The 16,201-nt window shown below is 39.5% G+C and overlaps 2 protein-coding genes across 2 annotated transcripts; both read left to right on the top strand.

Annotated features, from left to right (window-relative positions):
- The first annotated feature begins 131 nt into the window (after positions 1 to 131).
- LOC147480515 (uncharacterized) lies at positions 132 to 3,011 on the top strand. Its single transcript, XM_086578684.1, has 3 exons — positions 132 to 721; positions 818 to 1,837; positions 1,892 to 3,011. Exons 1-3 carry the CDS (start codon positions 132 to 134, stop codon positions 3,009 to 3,011), a joined length of 2,730 nt encoding a protein of 909 aa, XP_086434810.1.
- Positions 3,012 to 4,137: 1,126 nt separating this feature from the next.
- LOC147480514 (uncharacterized) lies at positions 4,138 to 5,177 on the top strand. Its single transcript, XM_086578683.1, has 3 exons — positions 4,138 to 4,326; positions 4,410 to 4,615; positions 4,781 to 5,177. The coding sequence occupies exons 1-3, from the start codon at positions 4,138 to 4,140 to the stop codon at positions 5,175 to 5,177; spliced, it is 792 nt and encodes a 263-aa protein (XP_086434809.1).
- Positions 5,178 to 16,201: the final 11,024 nt, after the last annotated feature.

Raw genomic sequence — 16,201 nt, 5'->3', positions numbered from 1 at the left:
AGAGTTCATTCAGAACCAACGAGCGCCCAACTTGAGGTTAGATGTCCTTTAAACAATTTTTTCATGTATTGGCTTTCCTACTTATTCCCACGTTATTCGTTTTCTAATCTATACTCATACTTTTAACTTGAATGTATCTGTCAAAGGCCCTACGGATAGCTGTTTCTGGCACTGCTCCACTACACCAACAGCGTGCACTACCCCACACAATGGATTCTTATGTAACTATGGGAGACTCATCAACACAACACTGGTTATCTCATGAGGCTACAGTCCGTAGTGAATCAAATAGCCAGTCAACTGTCAGTCTAGCAGCCCACTCTATGTCCACATGGAACATGCATTCGCTCTTTCAGTTAGGACCCTCTCGGCGTTCAATAGCTCAACGTGCACGTCGAGAGCGGGAGGAAGCCCTAAGAGTTTCAGCAACCCAAAGGGATCGCATATATCCTCCATCCCTAACTCATGGCCTCACAGTGGAAACAGCAGTACATTCTATCGATGCAACAAGTTTCACTACAACCACCCAACAAGCAGATAAAGGAAAGCGTATTGTAATTGCTAATATTATTCCACCCCAGCCGTACATAAACTCAGAACCTCCTGGACCGTCATATGGTGGATGTTCTTCTGGCACAACTCAGCATGACCACTTTCCACTCCCAACACGTAACTTCACCCCCGGTTTTCATCTTGGGTCATCTTCCTTGAGGAGCAACATGTAAGTACTATGTCCAAACTTAAATATTTCCGTAATGAACAATTATAAATTACTAAACTAATTGAATACTAATTGTTTTTTCCCTACCGAAATTAGCTCCACAAACAATTTGCCTCCAAACATTACTGAGCCGGATGTTCCCGCCCAGGGCGCTTTTAGGCCCGAGGAAATTTCTGAAGAAGCATCCGAATATTCTGACGAAGAATACTATGACAATGACGAACTTGAAAATCCAACCGAAACAATGCCTTTTATCCCGGTCGAGTGTCATTACCTTGGGGAACTAGATGTTCAATGTAAGTCTTGCTTCGCATTACATTGGAGCGCAGAGCAACTCTCCAGTTCAACTAAAAAAAATCCTTTATTTGGATCATGCTGTCTCCAAGGAAAAATAAAACTGCCCTCACTTGATCCACTTCCCCCTCCGCTTGAATCACTCTTCGAAGGTAACGATTGGCTTGCACGTGATTTTCGGAAGAACATTCGGGGATATAATGCTTGCAATGCATTCACCAGTTTTGGCGTTAAAGCAAATGACCGAATCTTGAAAGGACGTGGACCAAAGTCGTTCACTATACATGGAGAGCTCTGCCATAAGATTGGATCACTTTTACCTGACGAACATGTCGACCCAAAATACACCCAGTTATACATTTATGATGCTGGCGCGGCTTTGGATTATCGACAACAACGCAATAAGCATTTACTCAGGGAGGTGCTAAGTATTGTACAAGGTGTTTTGGTACAGGCAAACGCGTGGTCAAAGTTTTTCAAAAATACAAATGAGGTCTTAAGTTCAAGTGCATCGGCGGACAACAATATACCAGCCTTCATACAATACACTCCAGGAACGGATCGCCGCCGATATAATCTCCCGGCCACTTCTGAAATCGCTGTGGTATTACCCGGTGATGAGACAAAGTATGATATGTTACGAGACACCGTTATTCACTACAAAGAAGGTGGACTAGAGAGGATAAGTGAATGCCATCCTGCTTATACACCTCTTCATTATGTACTTCTTTTTCCTAGAGGAGACCTTGGTTGGGCACCGGATTTGCGACAATGGGATGTCAAGATCAATTGCCCAAGTGATGCCAGACTAACACAAGCACAGTATTATTCATACCATTAATTTGACCGTCCAACTGAATACTCTTCCATACTAAGGGGAGGCTCCCTCTACCAACAATGGATAGTTGATGCTTGGGCTGCCACTGAACAGAATCGCCTGCGCTATATTCGCTTGAATCAAGACAACATTCGTGCGGAAGTGTACAACGGTTTGATGGACATTGCAGTAGAAGGCCTGCCTTTCGATCAAGTTGGCCAGCGTTACATTCTCCCTTCGTCTCACACGGGTATTCCAAGACATATGTATGAGATCTACCAAGACTCAATGGCCATTACACGATACAACAAACACCCAGATGTATTCCAAATAGCAACAGCAAATCTGAATTGGCCAGAAATCATAAAAGCTCTCAAGCCACACCAAACTGCCTCTGACAGACCTGAGGTGGTTGCCCGTGTATTTGAAATGAAAAGGAAAGCAATAATGGAGGAGATAAAAAATAACGGCGTGTTTGGCGAACAAGCTACATCCGTCTACACTATCGAGTTCCAAAAACGAGGACTGCCACACATGCACGCACTCATCTTCCTTAAGCAACCCGATAAGATCCGTAACACCAATCAAGTCAATAAGATTGTCTCTGCGGAGCTCCCAAACCCTATCTCAGAACCTAATCTTTTCGAGACAGTGAAGCGGTGTATGGTACACGTGCCATGTGGACCTAAAAACCCACAGGCCCCCTGCATGGAGAATTGTCGGTGTACAAAACATTACCCACGCGCTTTTACAGATGAAACTACAATGGATCAAGTTGGATATCCAGTTTACCGACGGCGCAATACTGGGAACGAATATGAGGTGCGCGACTGCAAAGTTAATAACCGAGATGTTGTCCCCTACAACCCCCACTTATCAGAGATGTTCAACTGCCATATAAATGTTGAAGTTTGTGCATCGGTTCGGGTAGTTAAATACATTCACAAATACATTTACAAAGGGCATGATAGGGCAACTATGGTTATTGTTGGTACTGATGATGAAATCAAACAATACATTGATGCACGGTATGTCGGGCCACCCGAAGCGGCATGGCGTCTTCTCGAGTTCCCTCTGCACAAAGAATTACCACACGTTGAAAGGTTTCATTTTGGAAGGGATGCATCGAGTTGTTTACAATGCAAAGGAGTCAAGGGCTACAGTTCTCGCAAGAGCTAGAAATCAGAGATCAACTCTAACGGCTTACTTCAAATGTTGTGCCAAAGATCCGGGTGCCCGTAGATATACTTACCAGGAGTTCCCACAGTATTATGTCTGGAAAAGAGATAAAAAGATTTGGAAACTAAGGGACCACGGTTATGCTATTGGGAGAATGTACTTTGCAAATCCAAATGCCGGAGAGCGCTTCTACCTTCGCTTGCTACTAACTGCTGTTAGAGGACCAACATCATTTGAACATCTTCGTATGGTTGACGGCTTTGAGCATGACACGTTCAAAGCAGCATGCGTTGCACGTGGCCTTCTCGAATCCGACGACGAGTGGAGAGAATGTCTACAAGAGGCATCGGTGATGAAGACCGGCTACCAACTGCGCAGACTGTTCAGCGTAATCCTTTTGGAATGTTCCCCAACTAGTCCTGCAACACTATGGAATGAATTTTCTACGCATATTTGTGATGATCTGGCTCACATGATACGTTCCAAGTTTAACAACCAGAGTCCGACTACAGAGGAAATAGCTAATTATGGTTTGTTCCTAATTAACAAGTTGCTTTTCGAAACATGTAAGACTTTATCTAATTTCCCGGACATGCCAAAACCAAAAAAAGATTGGGACCAGCTAGTTGGGAACAGGCTTATTTGGGAGTAGAGGGAATTGCAGTACGAAGGTCTTGAACAAGAGGCAAATGCAAATGTGGAGCGCCTGAATGCTGAACAACTTCATGCCCACACCGAGATAACAGATTCAGTGCAAAAAAATATGGGAAAGACTTTCTTCCTAAATGGTGCAGCGGGGACGGGAAAAACATTAAATCTACAACATAATTGCTTGCTACTTGCCGCGCCAAAGGCCATATTGTCATCAATGTTGCATCGTCGGGAATAGCATCGCTCCTGGCTGCACGTGGCGGGACCGCGACACTTTTACTTTTGCCTCCCATCGGATATTATGGACAACACCTTCTGTGGGTTTTCAAAAAACTCCATACATGCAGAACTGTTCAAGGAAGTTAGCTTGATTATTTGGGATGAAGTCCCCATGTAGCACAGACACTGCGTCGAAGCCGTTGAAAGATCACTAAGGGATATCTGAGAAAATTCAAAGCCTTTCGGAGGAATTACTATGGTTCTAGGCGGAGATTTCAGGCAAACGTTGCCTATTGTACCAAAAGGCAGCAGAGAGCAATTCGTCGGAGCATCAGTGAGAAGATCCCAGCTATGGACACACGTACAAGTCTTGCACTTGGTACATAACATGAGATTGGAGATGTCAGAGCCTAATAATGCCAGCTTCGCAGATTACTTGATCAAGGTACTTTACAAATCAAAACCATCATAAAAATTAAAGATTAAAAAGGCATGTTATTGACTCAAATTTCTCTGAATTTATTTTAGGTTGGCACGAATCCTTTAGATACTGTTCAGTTGCCAAGAGGGATACGAACCTGTGCTGACATAGGGGATCTTATTTCGTCAATTTATCCAGATTTGAATGTGAGTGGGACGGCAACACCAATTTACTTGACTGAAAGAACCATCCTAGCTGCTCGAAATGACGATGTCAGTGTCATTAACCGAGCTGCCCTGAATTTGTTCCCCGGGTAAGAGATTTCTTACTTAGCTGCAGATAAAGTTGTCGATGATATTACAAGCCCTCAAAACAACGGATCCACATACCCTAGCGAGTTTTTAAATTCACTAGATCCCTCAAGCTTGCCACCGTTTAATCTCCAACTGAAAAAAGGATGCCATATAATGTTGCTTAGGAATATTGCCCCAAGAGATGGGCTTTGCAATGGAACCCGTTTGATTGTATTACGCTGCGAAACTAGAGTCCTTGAAGCAATGATCATAACTGGAGCCAAGGCTGGAAATACTGTATTTATTCCGAGGATATCCCTAACGCCATTAACAATTGAAATGCCGTTTCAAATGTCGAGACGGCAATTTCCCGTTAGACTGGCCTTTGCAATGACAATCAACAAGTCTCAAGGACAGTCAGTCAAGTATGTCGGCATCAACTTAGAAACCCCAGCATTCAATCATGGCCAGCTCTATGTCGCACTATCTCGGTGCACGTCTTCAAAAAGAATTACTGTCTTACTACCACCCGATTCATCCAATTGCACCACCAACATTGTATACCCTGAAGTGCTTTTGTAGCATCGTTAAAGGTAAGCCGACTTATGTCTATGCATTTATTAAATTGCCTATTATTAGATATACATAACTATACCCTCCTCTTGATTGTACTGTACATCTTGGATATTTGGGCGTGGGTTTACAAGACCACTGAGGCATTATCAACAACTTAATACTTTATTAAAACAAATGCCTATAATCGATGACTGTATTGTGGCACATTAATCACTCATGGACAGGTGAGTAAGATCAACTTTTGAACATGATCTTAGTATTATGGGTATTAAGCGGCATGCATTTATTTGTCGTCCTTCTGTTTTTCGTCTTATTCTCTAGGCACTACTCTGTGAAGATGAACTGTAACTGACTATGAACCCCCATTGAAAATTTTCTCATTGATTCTACAGCTTCAAATCACTCAAATGTCCAATGTCAGAATAAACCGTTTACCTATTGAAAAGTTGCACATTAATGAAAGCAAACACCTGGCTAAAGGTTTTCCTTGTGATCAACGATGGGACCTATAGATCTCAGGTGAGATAACCATACAATATTTCTCTGAACCATATATCGTAAAAGTAATAGTTTTACAGAATTAATTATGAATAGCATATACTTACATGATTTTCACACATTACATTAATCATGTTACCCATGCTCTGTACTAAGCTTTGCCAGTGTATGCTTGATGCTTGCTGCTTTGCAACAATGCTCAGATGCATATTTTTTGTCGACCCTCTTATGGATCTCACCCTTGCAGATCTTGGAGCCTGTTAGTAGAGTTTGTAGATTGGTCAAATGTTAAATGTTATCTCTAAATTGTGAGGTCATGCTCAGACAAAGTACTACATGTATGCAAAGGTTCAAGAATGAACCGATCTCTTTCTTCAAACCATCACGTATCATTCCATATATTTTTCTCTACATATGCAGTTATGTGTTGCTTGAACAATAGGGCAGGGCATTTTGCTTCAATTCTCGATTTATCTGATTTGCCTACCATGCCACTATAGCCACTTGAAATCCCCATGCTTGACACCACTGCTGAACAGAGACCCTAAGTTCAGCTCACTGTTAGGTCTCCTTCTTTGGTCTTTCTATACTATCAAAATGGAACTTTGCTTTTTTATTCTAGGTAAAAGAAGCTTACTTGTGCCATTCTAGGGTGTTAGTTCTATTAGGGAGGAAATTTTAAATGCAAATAAAATATGGCACGATTGGAGAATTGTTTTTATTTTGCCTTTTACGAGAGAGTGTTAGTTCATGATTTCTAAAAAATCTGAAGAACACGACTTCCTCATGTTGAATGATTTCTTTAACTTCCACACCCATAATATGTCGTACTTTTTTTGTCTCCCCCCCTCCCCCCCACTCCCTCCCCTTTTTTCATTTGTACCTTTCTTTTTTCCATTGCTTTCTAACCAGGATCCTAATTCTCAAGTGGTGCAGGCCAGTATCGATAGGCTCAATATAGGTGGCAACATCAGCAACCAATTCTACTACTATGCTACCATACCAGTTCAACCTCAGATTTGCTAAATACAACGTGCACGGTGAGCATCAAAACATGACATTCAATTAGTTTGCATCCTATTAATGTGATTCACTTTGAAAGGAAGTCTATGCAGTTCACTGTTTTGCTGCTTCTATGCTATGCGCCTGATGCGTGGTTTAAAAAATACCGTTTCCAATCATAATTTTTTACCCCTTTCAAGAAGTAATCTGATTTAGTCAGCCTGGTCATATAATAAAAAATTAGGTAACAAAATCCAAATAGCATGTCTTCATTTGGTCATATAATTAAAAGTAAGGTAATAGAATCCACTAACAAAGAAATTAGGATCTGCTTCGTGTACAAGTAGTCCATTCTATATTTGAGCATAATAACTTACCATATACATTTTATTTCTTTTCCCCATGGATGGTAGAATTACCAACGACAAATATGGACATACATAATTCACTCCCATAAAGAAATAATCTAAAGAAAAAATACTGACCCAACAAATACTTCAAATCTAGGTAACTTACTATATACATTACTTTTCTTTACATTTATAAACTTGGTAATTGATACAAATGGGGTCATCAAATAAATATATTATGAATATATAGAAACTATACATATACATAACTTTGGTATTTATAGCATTAACCGATCACATTACCAAGTACCTCCTTTATAAAGACTAAGTGATTAGTCTGTACAATGTTATTTTCAATCAACTCCTCCCACTCAAAGGTTTGTTATTTATTTACAACGAATATACTTAGTTAAATAATGCATGCTTTCCTCTAATTGACATATAATGCTGTGTTTTTAGAATGGATAATCTTTGCAAAGTACCCGGTGACTAGCGAAAAAGTTCTTGCTAGGCACGAAGCAACACCTCACAAGGGCTCCTCGGGTGGCCATGCAGCCTTAACAATGTACGACTACAATAACAAAGCACATCTAAAGCTCACTGTCAATATTAGAAATGACAATGAAAATAGTGTCTCGACAGAAGCAGCATGTTTGTGTGGTTTTCCTAACAGTTCACAATGCATGGAGAGTATTGATTAACTAACCCTTTGAAATTTAACAGCTTACAAGGAGCTTAATAAAGGTTTAAACGAAATATATTTATTCACCGTTACATGTGTTAATGTATGTTGATTTCCATTTTTATGTATTGACCATTATAAAAAAAAAACAAAAAACCAAAAAGTTTCCTAATGGGCTTCCACGTGGGCTTAACGCGTTGTCATTTCTCCCTTTTCCTTAAACACCCATTCCGAACCGTTACATAATAACAATCGCAATCAACATAATAGTACACTAAATTCATTCCATTATTTAAAAAATACTAATAATAACTCCATTTTTCAGGCCTTCCTCTTTCTCCAAATTTTCTGCCCAGTAAATTCATAACCATAAAAGTAGTCGGTTACAAAGTAATGGATTAAGTAACGTTCCCGATATGTTCTCTCAACTCTACCAGTATAAAACCCGCGAGTCTGCAACATTTCTCCTCAACACTTTGAACAAAGCTACTTGGTGTAGACATCCACCAGATAACTGAGTGTTTGGCACCATTTTAGTTACAACCTCCTAAACTTCAAGACGACCTCAAGTTTTTTTAGGAGGTGAGTCATGGTTTATTCACTCTTCTCTCTCTTTACTCAACTTTTTGACTTTTTCCTTTATTTTCCTTCCCTTATTATTGTTGTTGTGAAATAAAACTTATGCTTCTGTAATAGCAAAAAGTAAATTGGTTTATTGTATAAATTTTGGGAATTCATGTACCAGTTTTCAATTTAAAAAAAGAAACAACAACCTAACAACCGGAGCTTTTTGGCTTCAGTGGTGTGTTTTAAAATTATTACTCTCTCCCTCTCTCTCAGTGGTGTGTCTTTAGATTGTATTCAACACTCAAAAAGAGATTCACAAAGCAGCAACCACGAATCCACAAGCTTTAAATTATGCTAAAATTTCTATACTAAAATTTTGTCTTCATTTCTATGCTAAAATTCCTTCCCCATCCATTCTGATTGTTTTTTTTTTGGCCGATTCACTTTTCCGGCTATTTCGTTTCTAAATCCCACAAAGGTTTAAACAAAATCTTTGATTTGGTACATCCCTATCATCTGCATACGGCTTTTGTGTCATTGACAAGAAATTGATTAAGCTTGCGTTACTTGAACCTATCTATGTGCACCTCAGAATCGTCTTTTCTTTTATTTTTTTTTTTTGCTATGTTCTTTCTTTTTAGTTCTTTTGTTCTTTTCTCATTTTTTTACATCATACTATCTTCAATGCATTTAATTTCATCACCCATGCATCATTTTATAATTCCACACATCGGTTTATGCTTCCAACTTATAATGGTACTGCAATATAAATTTCATATTAGAACCCTACAATAGCCAAGCTGCACTACAGGCTTGCTGTAATTGTACTGGGTTGTCTATGCGCAAAGTGGTGCAAAACAGTGTAGACCTGAACCTTTTCCTCTATCTTCTTCAATTATACGCTAACAACTTTAATTCATTCTCCTTATGGTTATGAACATGCATATTGTTTATCTTGTTTGGTTGCCCATTGGTAGTATTATTCAATTCCATAGCACAACTAACAGTTTTGACTAATATGTAGGTCATGGAATCGGGTATGTCAGTTTACACCATTTCTTTCAAAACCTTACTCCACCACATGCTCAAGCATTTCAACATGCGCAAAAGTTCCTACGGATACACCCTACACGAAAATTTATATGAGGCATGGGGTAGAAGTTGAAATCTCCAGAATAAAAAAGCAGAAGATATTTTTAGGAATACGTTCACATGACAAAAAAATCATCGGAACAGGATGCTGCAAAGAAAGCAATTGCTTTTTTACAAGAAACCCACGGCTGGGAGATAGAAGACTTCAACTATAAGGACAAAAAAAAGTACTATGTAATAAGCTACCGAAGCGAATAGAATTAGCATTTGACAAACTACTTGAAGAACATCAAGCTATGCGCGGCAAGTTATCGACAATCGATTGAAGAAAATAAAGTTCTGAAAAGAGCGCCTCATAATTGAAAAGAACGAGCATCTTTGAAAGTGAAGAGGAATATTATAGTCAATATGACCCATCGAAGATGAGGATGTCAACCACAGTTCTTGACATTTTTAACCCCTTTGGAGAACAAATAGTACAATTTATCCATTTGTTATGCTTTCAATTACAATTTTTAATAAATATGAAGACAATCATCCGCGATCTGAGAAGAAAGCTAAGGTAACATATTATGAATTACGATTTACTCGGTTTTATATAATTGTTTGGGTTAGGGATTTTTAGCTTGCTTATTAGAGGGGCACGGTTCAAACATTTTCTAACCCCCAATGCACTACTTGATCATCTATTTTAAGTGATTTTTTTACTCTGTTTATGTGTGTTTAGTGATCCAAACATCTGGATTATAATTGTGCACACTGGATTCTAAATTGATCGGTTAGGTTAGTTAGTTTGTCTATGATTTTCAGTGCCGAACATTGGCTAATACTATACTATTTTGGATTTCAGGTTTAATGGGTAAAACAAAATTATATTTTCCCAGCTTTGTTTGATGGTGATTACAAAAGGAATAGAGGTGATACTCCAAATGGTGAGATGACTTTCATGATAAAGTTAGTAAGTTCATAACATACGCTTATTAAAGAATTAACTTATGTAGTTTGCTAAGCCTTGAATTCCTTACGATTTGGTGTTTGTTATCCTCTAATTATAGATGGATACCCTACTTAGGATGCTTAATAATATGTATGCTTCTTTGCTTTTAGGATTTCATCCTTTGATTATTTACGTTGCCTACTACTAAATGATTCGGTTTAAGAGATAAAAAGAAAAATGCTTATTGGGCATAAATTCGTTTGCATGTGACCTTTTGGTCCATTTGTGGTTAATGTGTTTAATAGGTGGATCTATACCTGCATTTCAATGCAACAAACATATTTCAATTAGTCTTTATCTATAAAAGTTGGCTATTGACTAAGGTTAGAAGGCGAGCTAAATGCAAAATATGTGTTTGGTTCTGATTGTTCACTGTTGTAGTTTAAAAAAAAATTCTTAACCAGCTCGAACTTATTGGGTCAATATATTTTATAGATTTTGTAGGATTTCAAATTAGAAAACTACATTTCATGAGCCCTAATATATTTTGCATGATGGCCATTATCATATTCAAATTCATCATATTCAGCCATGCCATAGAATGTGATCGGTAGTGGATAAACTATTGTTCCATTCACAACCTACTCTTTTATACAAAAAATAAAAGCCGCATACTAATTTTTGTTTTCTCACATTGGATAAATAATTTTGCTGATCATCATCTTGACGTCGATACAAGCTATCCAATTGGCTTGACAAGAGTATTCTTTTATATATGTCCCCCACCCAAATCACAAATACCACATATACGAGCGTAATGGCGACGAGGTTTACATATGGTGGCCAGTTAAATTCTACATGGTGGAGTTTCCGTTTACGCCATGCCTATTAGCTCCCCATGCGAGGAATGTTAACAACTTTTTTTTTTTTTATGTATGTCTCGCGCTCTCGCTGATTTTGGTTTTCCTTTGTTCATGCCTTATCTATTCTTTTTTTAGGAACGACTGTTTCTTTTTCCTATAATTTTTTTTGTGTGCATAATGTTTGTGTGTTTGTGTACTGTTTCGACCCCCACCTACGTGGCGAACGTCCATTGGTAGGAATCTCCACTTTATTCGTTTAATCGACAGGGCTAAAGCCCAATTCGCAATACCATGGATCAATGTACAGGCCCATTAACTCATGTGTCTAAGGCTGAACCTTAGCCACATGGCTTGCCACTAATGTACATTGATTTATGTCCAGATTCATTTCTTATCAAAGAGATAATTATCAGTTGAAAGTTATAGTCTATCACAATTGCTCAAGCTACAAGATTACTTGAGCTACAAGGATTCTCTACTCTACCTATATAAATATCAAACTATTTTTCATTCGAACTACGTTCTTGAGACTTGATCCCACCGATAATTTGGGTGCGTAGGCAACCGCAAGGTCTGATCTCATCATTCCCCGATCACCATCATTTTTCTAATTACTTTTCTCGTTCTTAGATCTTTTTCATCAACACTTGGTGTTTTGATCATATTTGGTCGAAACATAATTGGCGCCTCTGCGGTCATTATACTACACCCTCGATCGATCACGTTAAAGTTATGGCGATACTTTCGAAGAGCTCAAGGTCCCGATGTGATTCTTGGCGATCATCACGAACATGATGGTCAAGGACAACTTGGCGCTGCGACAAAGATAATACCTTCAAATACATGGTTCCACCAATCGCCAAATTATTCAGATGGAGGTTATTGCTTCGGACGATTCTCCAAGATTATCGATCGCGGATAATGTAAGTCATATGTCTCGAAAACACTTCTTCAAAAGTTAAAGACCGTCCGCGAAAACGGAAATAATTACTACAGCGTTATCTTAAACGGCCACGCTCCCACTCGTAGATGATGTTGTATCTGTCACACCACAACGCGTCACACGCCAACGACATAATAGTGTGTGGGATCGTTTAAGTGGTGAGGATGAGATTCGCAATATTCGCAACAACCATCAACGAGTTAAGAGTAATGGGCTTATTCCCGACCTCCGCCGAAATCTCCACCCACTTGGTCACGCGTTCTCGGTAGGCAAGGTATGCGCTAATAATCGTCCGATTTGCACCCCCACGATCCTACAACTTATCGGCAAGTCCTGAGGAATTCGAGTGGCGAACAGAATAATGATCGCACTCATGATCGGAACCATCAATATGGTGAAACACTTCAGCAACGAGGTTCTTATCATTCCGAACATTATCGTACTGAAAGCCCAACGTACCATCCACAATCATCTCGACACGGAAACGATGAATCTTTGTCGTTTTCTTCTCGTTCTGTTCGCTCCCATAGGCGTCATCGTGACTATGATCACGATCCAACAGATACGGATCTAATGACTCCTTAACGTGTCAAAGAAATGATTAAAAAAGCTCTTCTGGACAGCGATCCTTTTGAATCGACACTAGAAAATCTGGCAGTTGAAGATGGTATTTTGGACAAATTTTCTCTCGCCCGTCAAAAGGGCTACTCATAACAAAGACTTCAAACAACCAAAGTTGATCAATATGATGATGTCGAGGGTTGCCCTATGCTTCATGTGATTAATTTCACAAACAAACTGGTTTTATCGGGAGGTGATGATGCTTTAAAATGCAAACTTTTCCCTTCTACATTAAAAGGGGAAGCGTTGGTATGGTTTAGCGAATTACCTCCGCGCTCTATTCATCGATTCAAGGACTTAACCGAAAAGTTTTCAAGACGTTTTCATCATAATCTCAAACGTCCAAATGGAGTCCGAGTTCTTTTCAACATCAAGCAACAACGTGAGGAAACTCTCCGTAGTTTTATCGCGCGTTTCCGCCAAGCTGCAGCTGAGATTTCTGAGCAATCCGATCTAATGGTGGTTTACGCTTTTAAAGAAGCTATCTTGTTTGATAAAGATGGGTTATACAACTCTCTTGTTCGGGATATTCCATCTTCCCGACGTGCGTTATACCAACGAGTTCAACAATTTATCAATGTTGAAGACGACACGGCTGCTCGAACTTCTCGTGACAAAGATAATAAAGGAAAGGATTTCAATGATCAGCGAAATAAACAGAAGAATCCGACTTTTGATCAACAACAACCCAGTCAGAAGCCTCCGTATAAGAAAGAAGACTCCACGAGTAGGATTTTGAAAGCCTTTTTCGATTTTGAATTAACTCCGCTTAATACCAAATATCGCGGTAGTTTACGACAAAATCAAGGATAAGAGAATGCGCTCACTCCGCCGTTTCCCTTTACGACACTAAATCAACTCGCGATAAATCGTTATGGTGCAAATTTCATAATGATTATGGTCATGAGACAGAGAATTGTCGATTTTTGCGGGGAAGAATTGAAAAGCTTGTGCGTAATGGGAAACTTGATCAATATGTGCGTAAGAAAGTAACAACTCAAGCTTTAACTATCACCGATCACAATGTCATTAAGGTTGGACATGCCATCATTGATTTATTGTCCAATACTCGAAAAAACCGCTTTCGTCGTTCTAAAGTCAAATATCCGTCTAATTTGTATGCGGTTAATCGGGATCAATTTAAATTGGAAGGTTTTCGCGACGGAGACTATTGAAGATGAACCATTATGTTTCACTAACCAAGATCTAATGGGCGTGCATGTTCCTCATTATGATCTTTGTCGTGATAACTGCATTATATCGGTGTATCGTGTACAACGATATAATGATTGACAGCGGTAGTTCAGCTAAGCGTCATGTTTTCGGGTGTTATCGCGATATTCCTTTTATTGATAACTTGGTCACCCCCGAAAATCGCTATCGTTGGTTTTGATGGTACCGCTACTCATTCGTTGGAAAGGTGTCTCTCCGGTCACTCTTATCATGCGAAGGAAGTCAATATTGATTTCTTATTGATGGATTGTAAATCCTCTTACAATGTCATCCTTGGTAGAGATTGATTCATTATATGGAAGCCGTCGTCTCAACATATCATCAAGCCATCAAGTTCTCATTCAATAAAAAGTATGTAAGGTCTTGCAATGATCAACCGACATCTCTAATTTGCCACGACAATGTTCTCGATGATTATAAGAAGTCCGAAGTTGTTGGATGAACTATTCGAGTTCCAACGCCGTCAAATAACAATTACAACATCCGGGACCTTCGGTTTACTCTGCCCAATAGAAATGTTGAAGGACCCCGACAGTTGATCCACTTTTAGAAGTTCAAATTGGCCAACTCCCCTCAAGAGACTACTTTTATTTCAGCCGAACTTCCGGAAGAGGAGAGACAAGAGCTTATTTTGTTATTGGGAAGAATAATCATGTGTTTGCTTGGCGAATAGAGCAAATGCACGGTATAGATCCTTCGGGTGGCTTGTCATAAACTTCGACATTGATCCAAATGCAAAACCAGTTCGACAAAAGCCCCGAAGGATGGCCCCGATAGAAAGATGAAAGTGAAAGACGAAATCGACCGTCTCTTTGTCCATTAACTTTATAAGGCACTGCGTGACTTATCCAACATGGATGTCAAATGTTGTCGCAGTGCCTAAAAAGAACGGCAAATTACGTGTTTGTATCGATTTCACAAATCTCAATAAGGCTTGTCCGGTTCATCCATATCCATTGCCTCGTATATCTGAAATGGTCGATGCAACATCTGGTTTTCAGCGTTTGTCTTTTTTGGATGCTTATTCTGGTTATCATCAGATTCCGTTATTCATTGAGGACCAAGAGTTCACTGCATTCATTACAGACCAAGGCATTTACTGTTACCAGGTAATGCCTTTCGGTCTGAAAAACGCTGGAGCCACATATCAAAAGCTAGTCAACACTATTTTTTCTGACCTACTTGGAAAGACAGTCGAAGCATACATCGATGACATGGTTGTCAAATCTACAAAAGCACCTGATCATCTTACTGATTTGCAAGCTGTTTTCGACAGACTCTCCAATGTCAACATGCGTTTGAATCCGGCTAAGTGTTCTTTCGGTTTATCATCTGGTAAATTCTTAGGATACATGATGACTAGACGCGGAATTGAAGCAAATCGGATCGATTCGAAATTGTCCTTGAAATGCCTTTTCGGCGTCAAAGAAAGAAATTCAATGACTTACGGGGCGCCTTGGCTGCCCTAAATCGCTTTATCTCTCGGTATTCTGATCGATGCCGTCCTTTTTTCCAAACATTGAAAGACGCATCAATTTGGACGGAGGACTGTGAAGTTGCATTTCGTCATTTGAAAGCATACTTAGTCCAACCTCCAGTTCTTGCCAGTCCAGCAACGGGGCAGCCTATAGGTCTGTATTTAGCCGCCACTGATCATGCCGTAAGTGCCGTCTTATTTGTCAACGGTGGCGATGGGCGTCCTATATTCTTTGTTAGCAAGACTCTTACAACTGCTGAAACAAGATATTCTCGAGTGGAGAAAATTGCATTGGCTTTGGTTCATCTGCCCGACGTCTTAAACCTTATTTCCAGGGACGAGTCGTCAAAGTTTATACGGAATATCCACTGCGAAAGCTTTTTCGTAATGCTTTCGGGAATCAAATTAAGCCTTGCAGAATGGGAAAGTTACCTTAAGCTTATAGCATTGTGTTTGAAACTTCGACATACGGTGAAAAGGACAAGCTTTGGCTTCGCTAATGGCTGATTTTCCAATTGAGGATATTCTTATGTCTGACGCATTACTAGACGAAGAGAATGTCGTCGACAACACGCCATTACCTCTCAGGGACGATGATTTGCCAAACTTATCAGATGTATCTGCTGATTGTTGGATTGTTTACACTGATGGTTCGCATAATAAGTATGGCTCGGTATTGGGTGTGTAATCTTACAACCGAATGGAGAAAAAATTGAGAAGTCAGTGCGTTTGGGTTTTGACGCTTCAAATAATGAGGCCGAAGTC

This window comes from Coptis chinensis, chromosome 8 (genome assembly GCF_015680905.1).
Source record: "Coptis chinensis isolate HL-2020 chromosome 8, ASM1568090v1, whole genome shotgun sequence".
Lineage (NCBI taxonomy): Eukaryota > Viridiplantae > Streptophyta > Magnoliopsida > Ranunculales > Ranunculaceae > Coptis > Coptis chinensis.
The sequence above is the reverse complement of the archived record's forward strand: the minus strand, read 5'-3'. Positions and strand labels throughout refer to the sequence as shown.

Excerpts from the sequence above, each read along its gene's own strand:
- LOC147480514 (XM_086578683.1), top strand. The coding sequence starts at position 4,138 with ATGGTTCTAGGCGGAGATTTCAGGCAAACGTTGCCTATTGTACCAAAA. Across the intron at positions 4,327-4,409 it reads TCGCAGATTACTTGATCAAG|GTTGGCACGAATCCTTTAGA; the intron begins GTACTTTACAAA and ends AATTTATTTTAG. Across the intron at positions 4,616-4,780 it reads GCCCTGAATTTGTTCCCCGG|GAATATTGCCCCAAGAGATG; the intron begins GTAAGAGATTTC and ends AATGTTGCTTAG.
- LOC147480515 (XM_086578684.1), top strand. The coding sequence starts at position 132 with ATGTATCTGTCAAAGGCCCTACGGATAGCTGTTTCTGGCACTGCTCCA. Across the intron at positions 722-817 it reads TCTTCCTTGAGGAGCAACAT|CTCCACAAACAATTTGCCTC; the intron begins GTAAGTACTATG and ends TACCGAAATTAG. Across the intron at positions 1,838-1,891 it reads GCCAGACTAACACAAGCACA|GGGAGGCTCCCTCTACCAAC; the intron begins GTATTATTCATA and ends TTCCATACTAAG.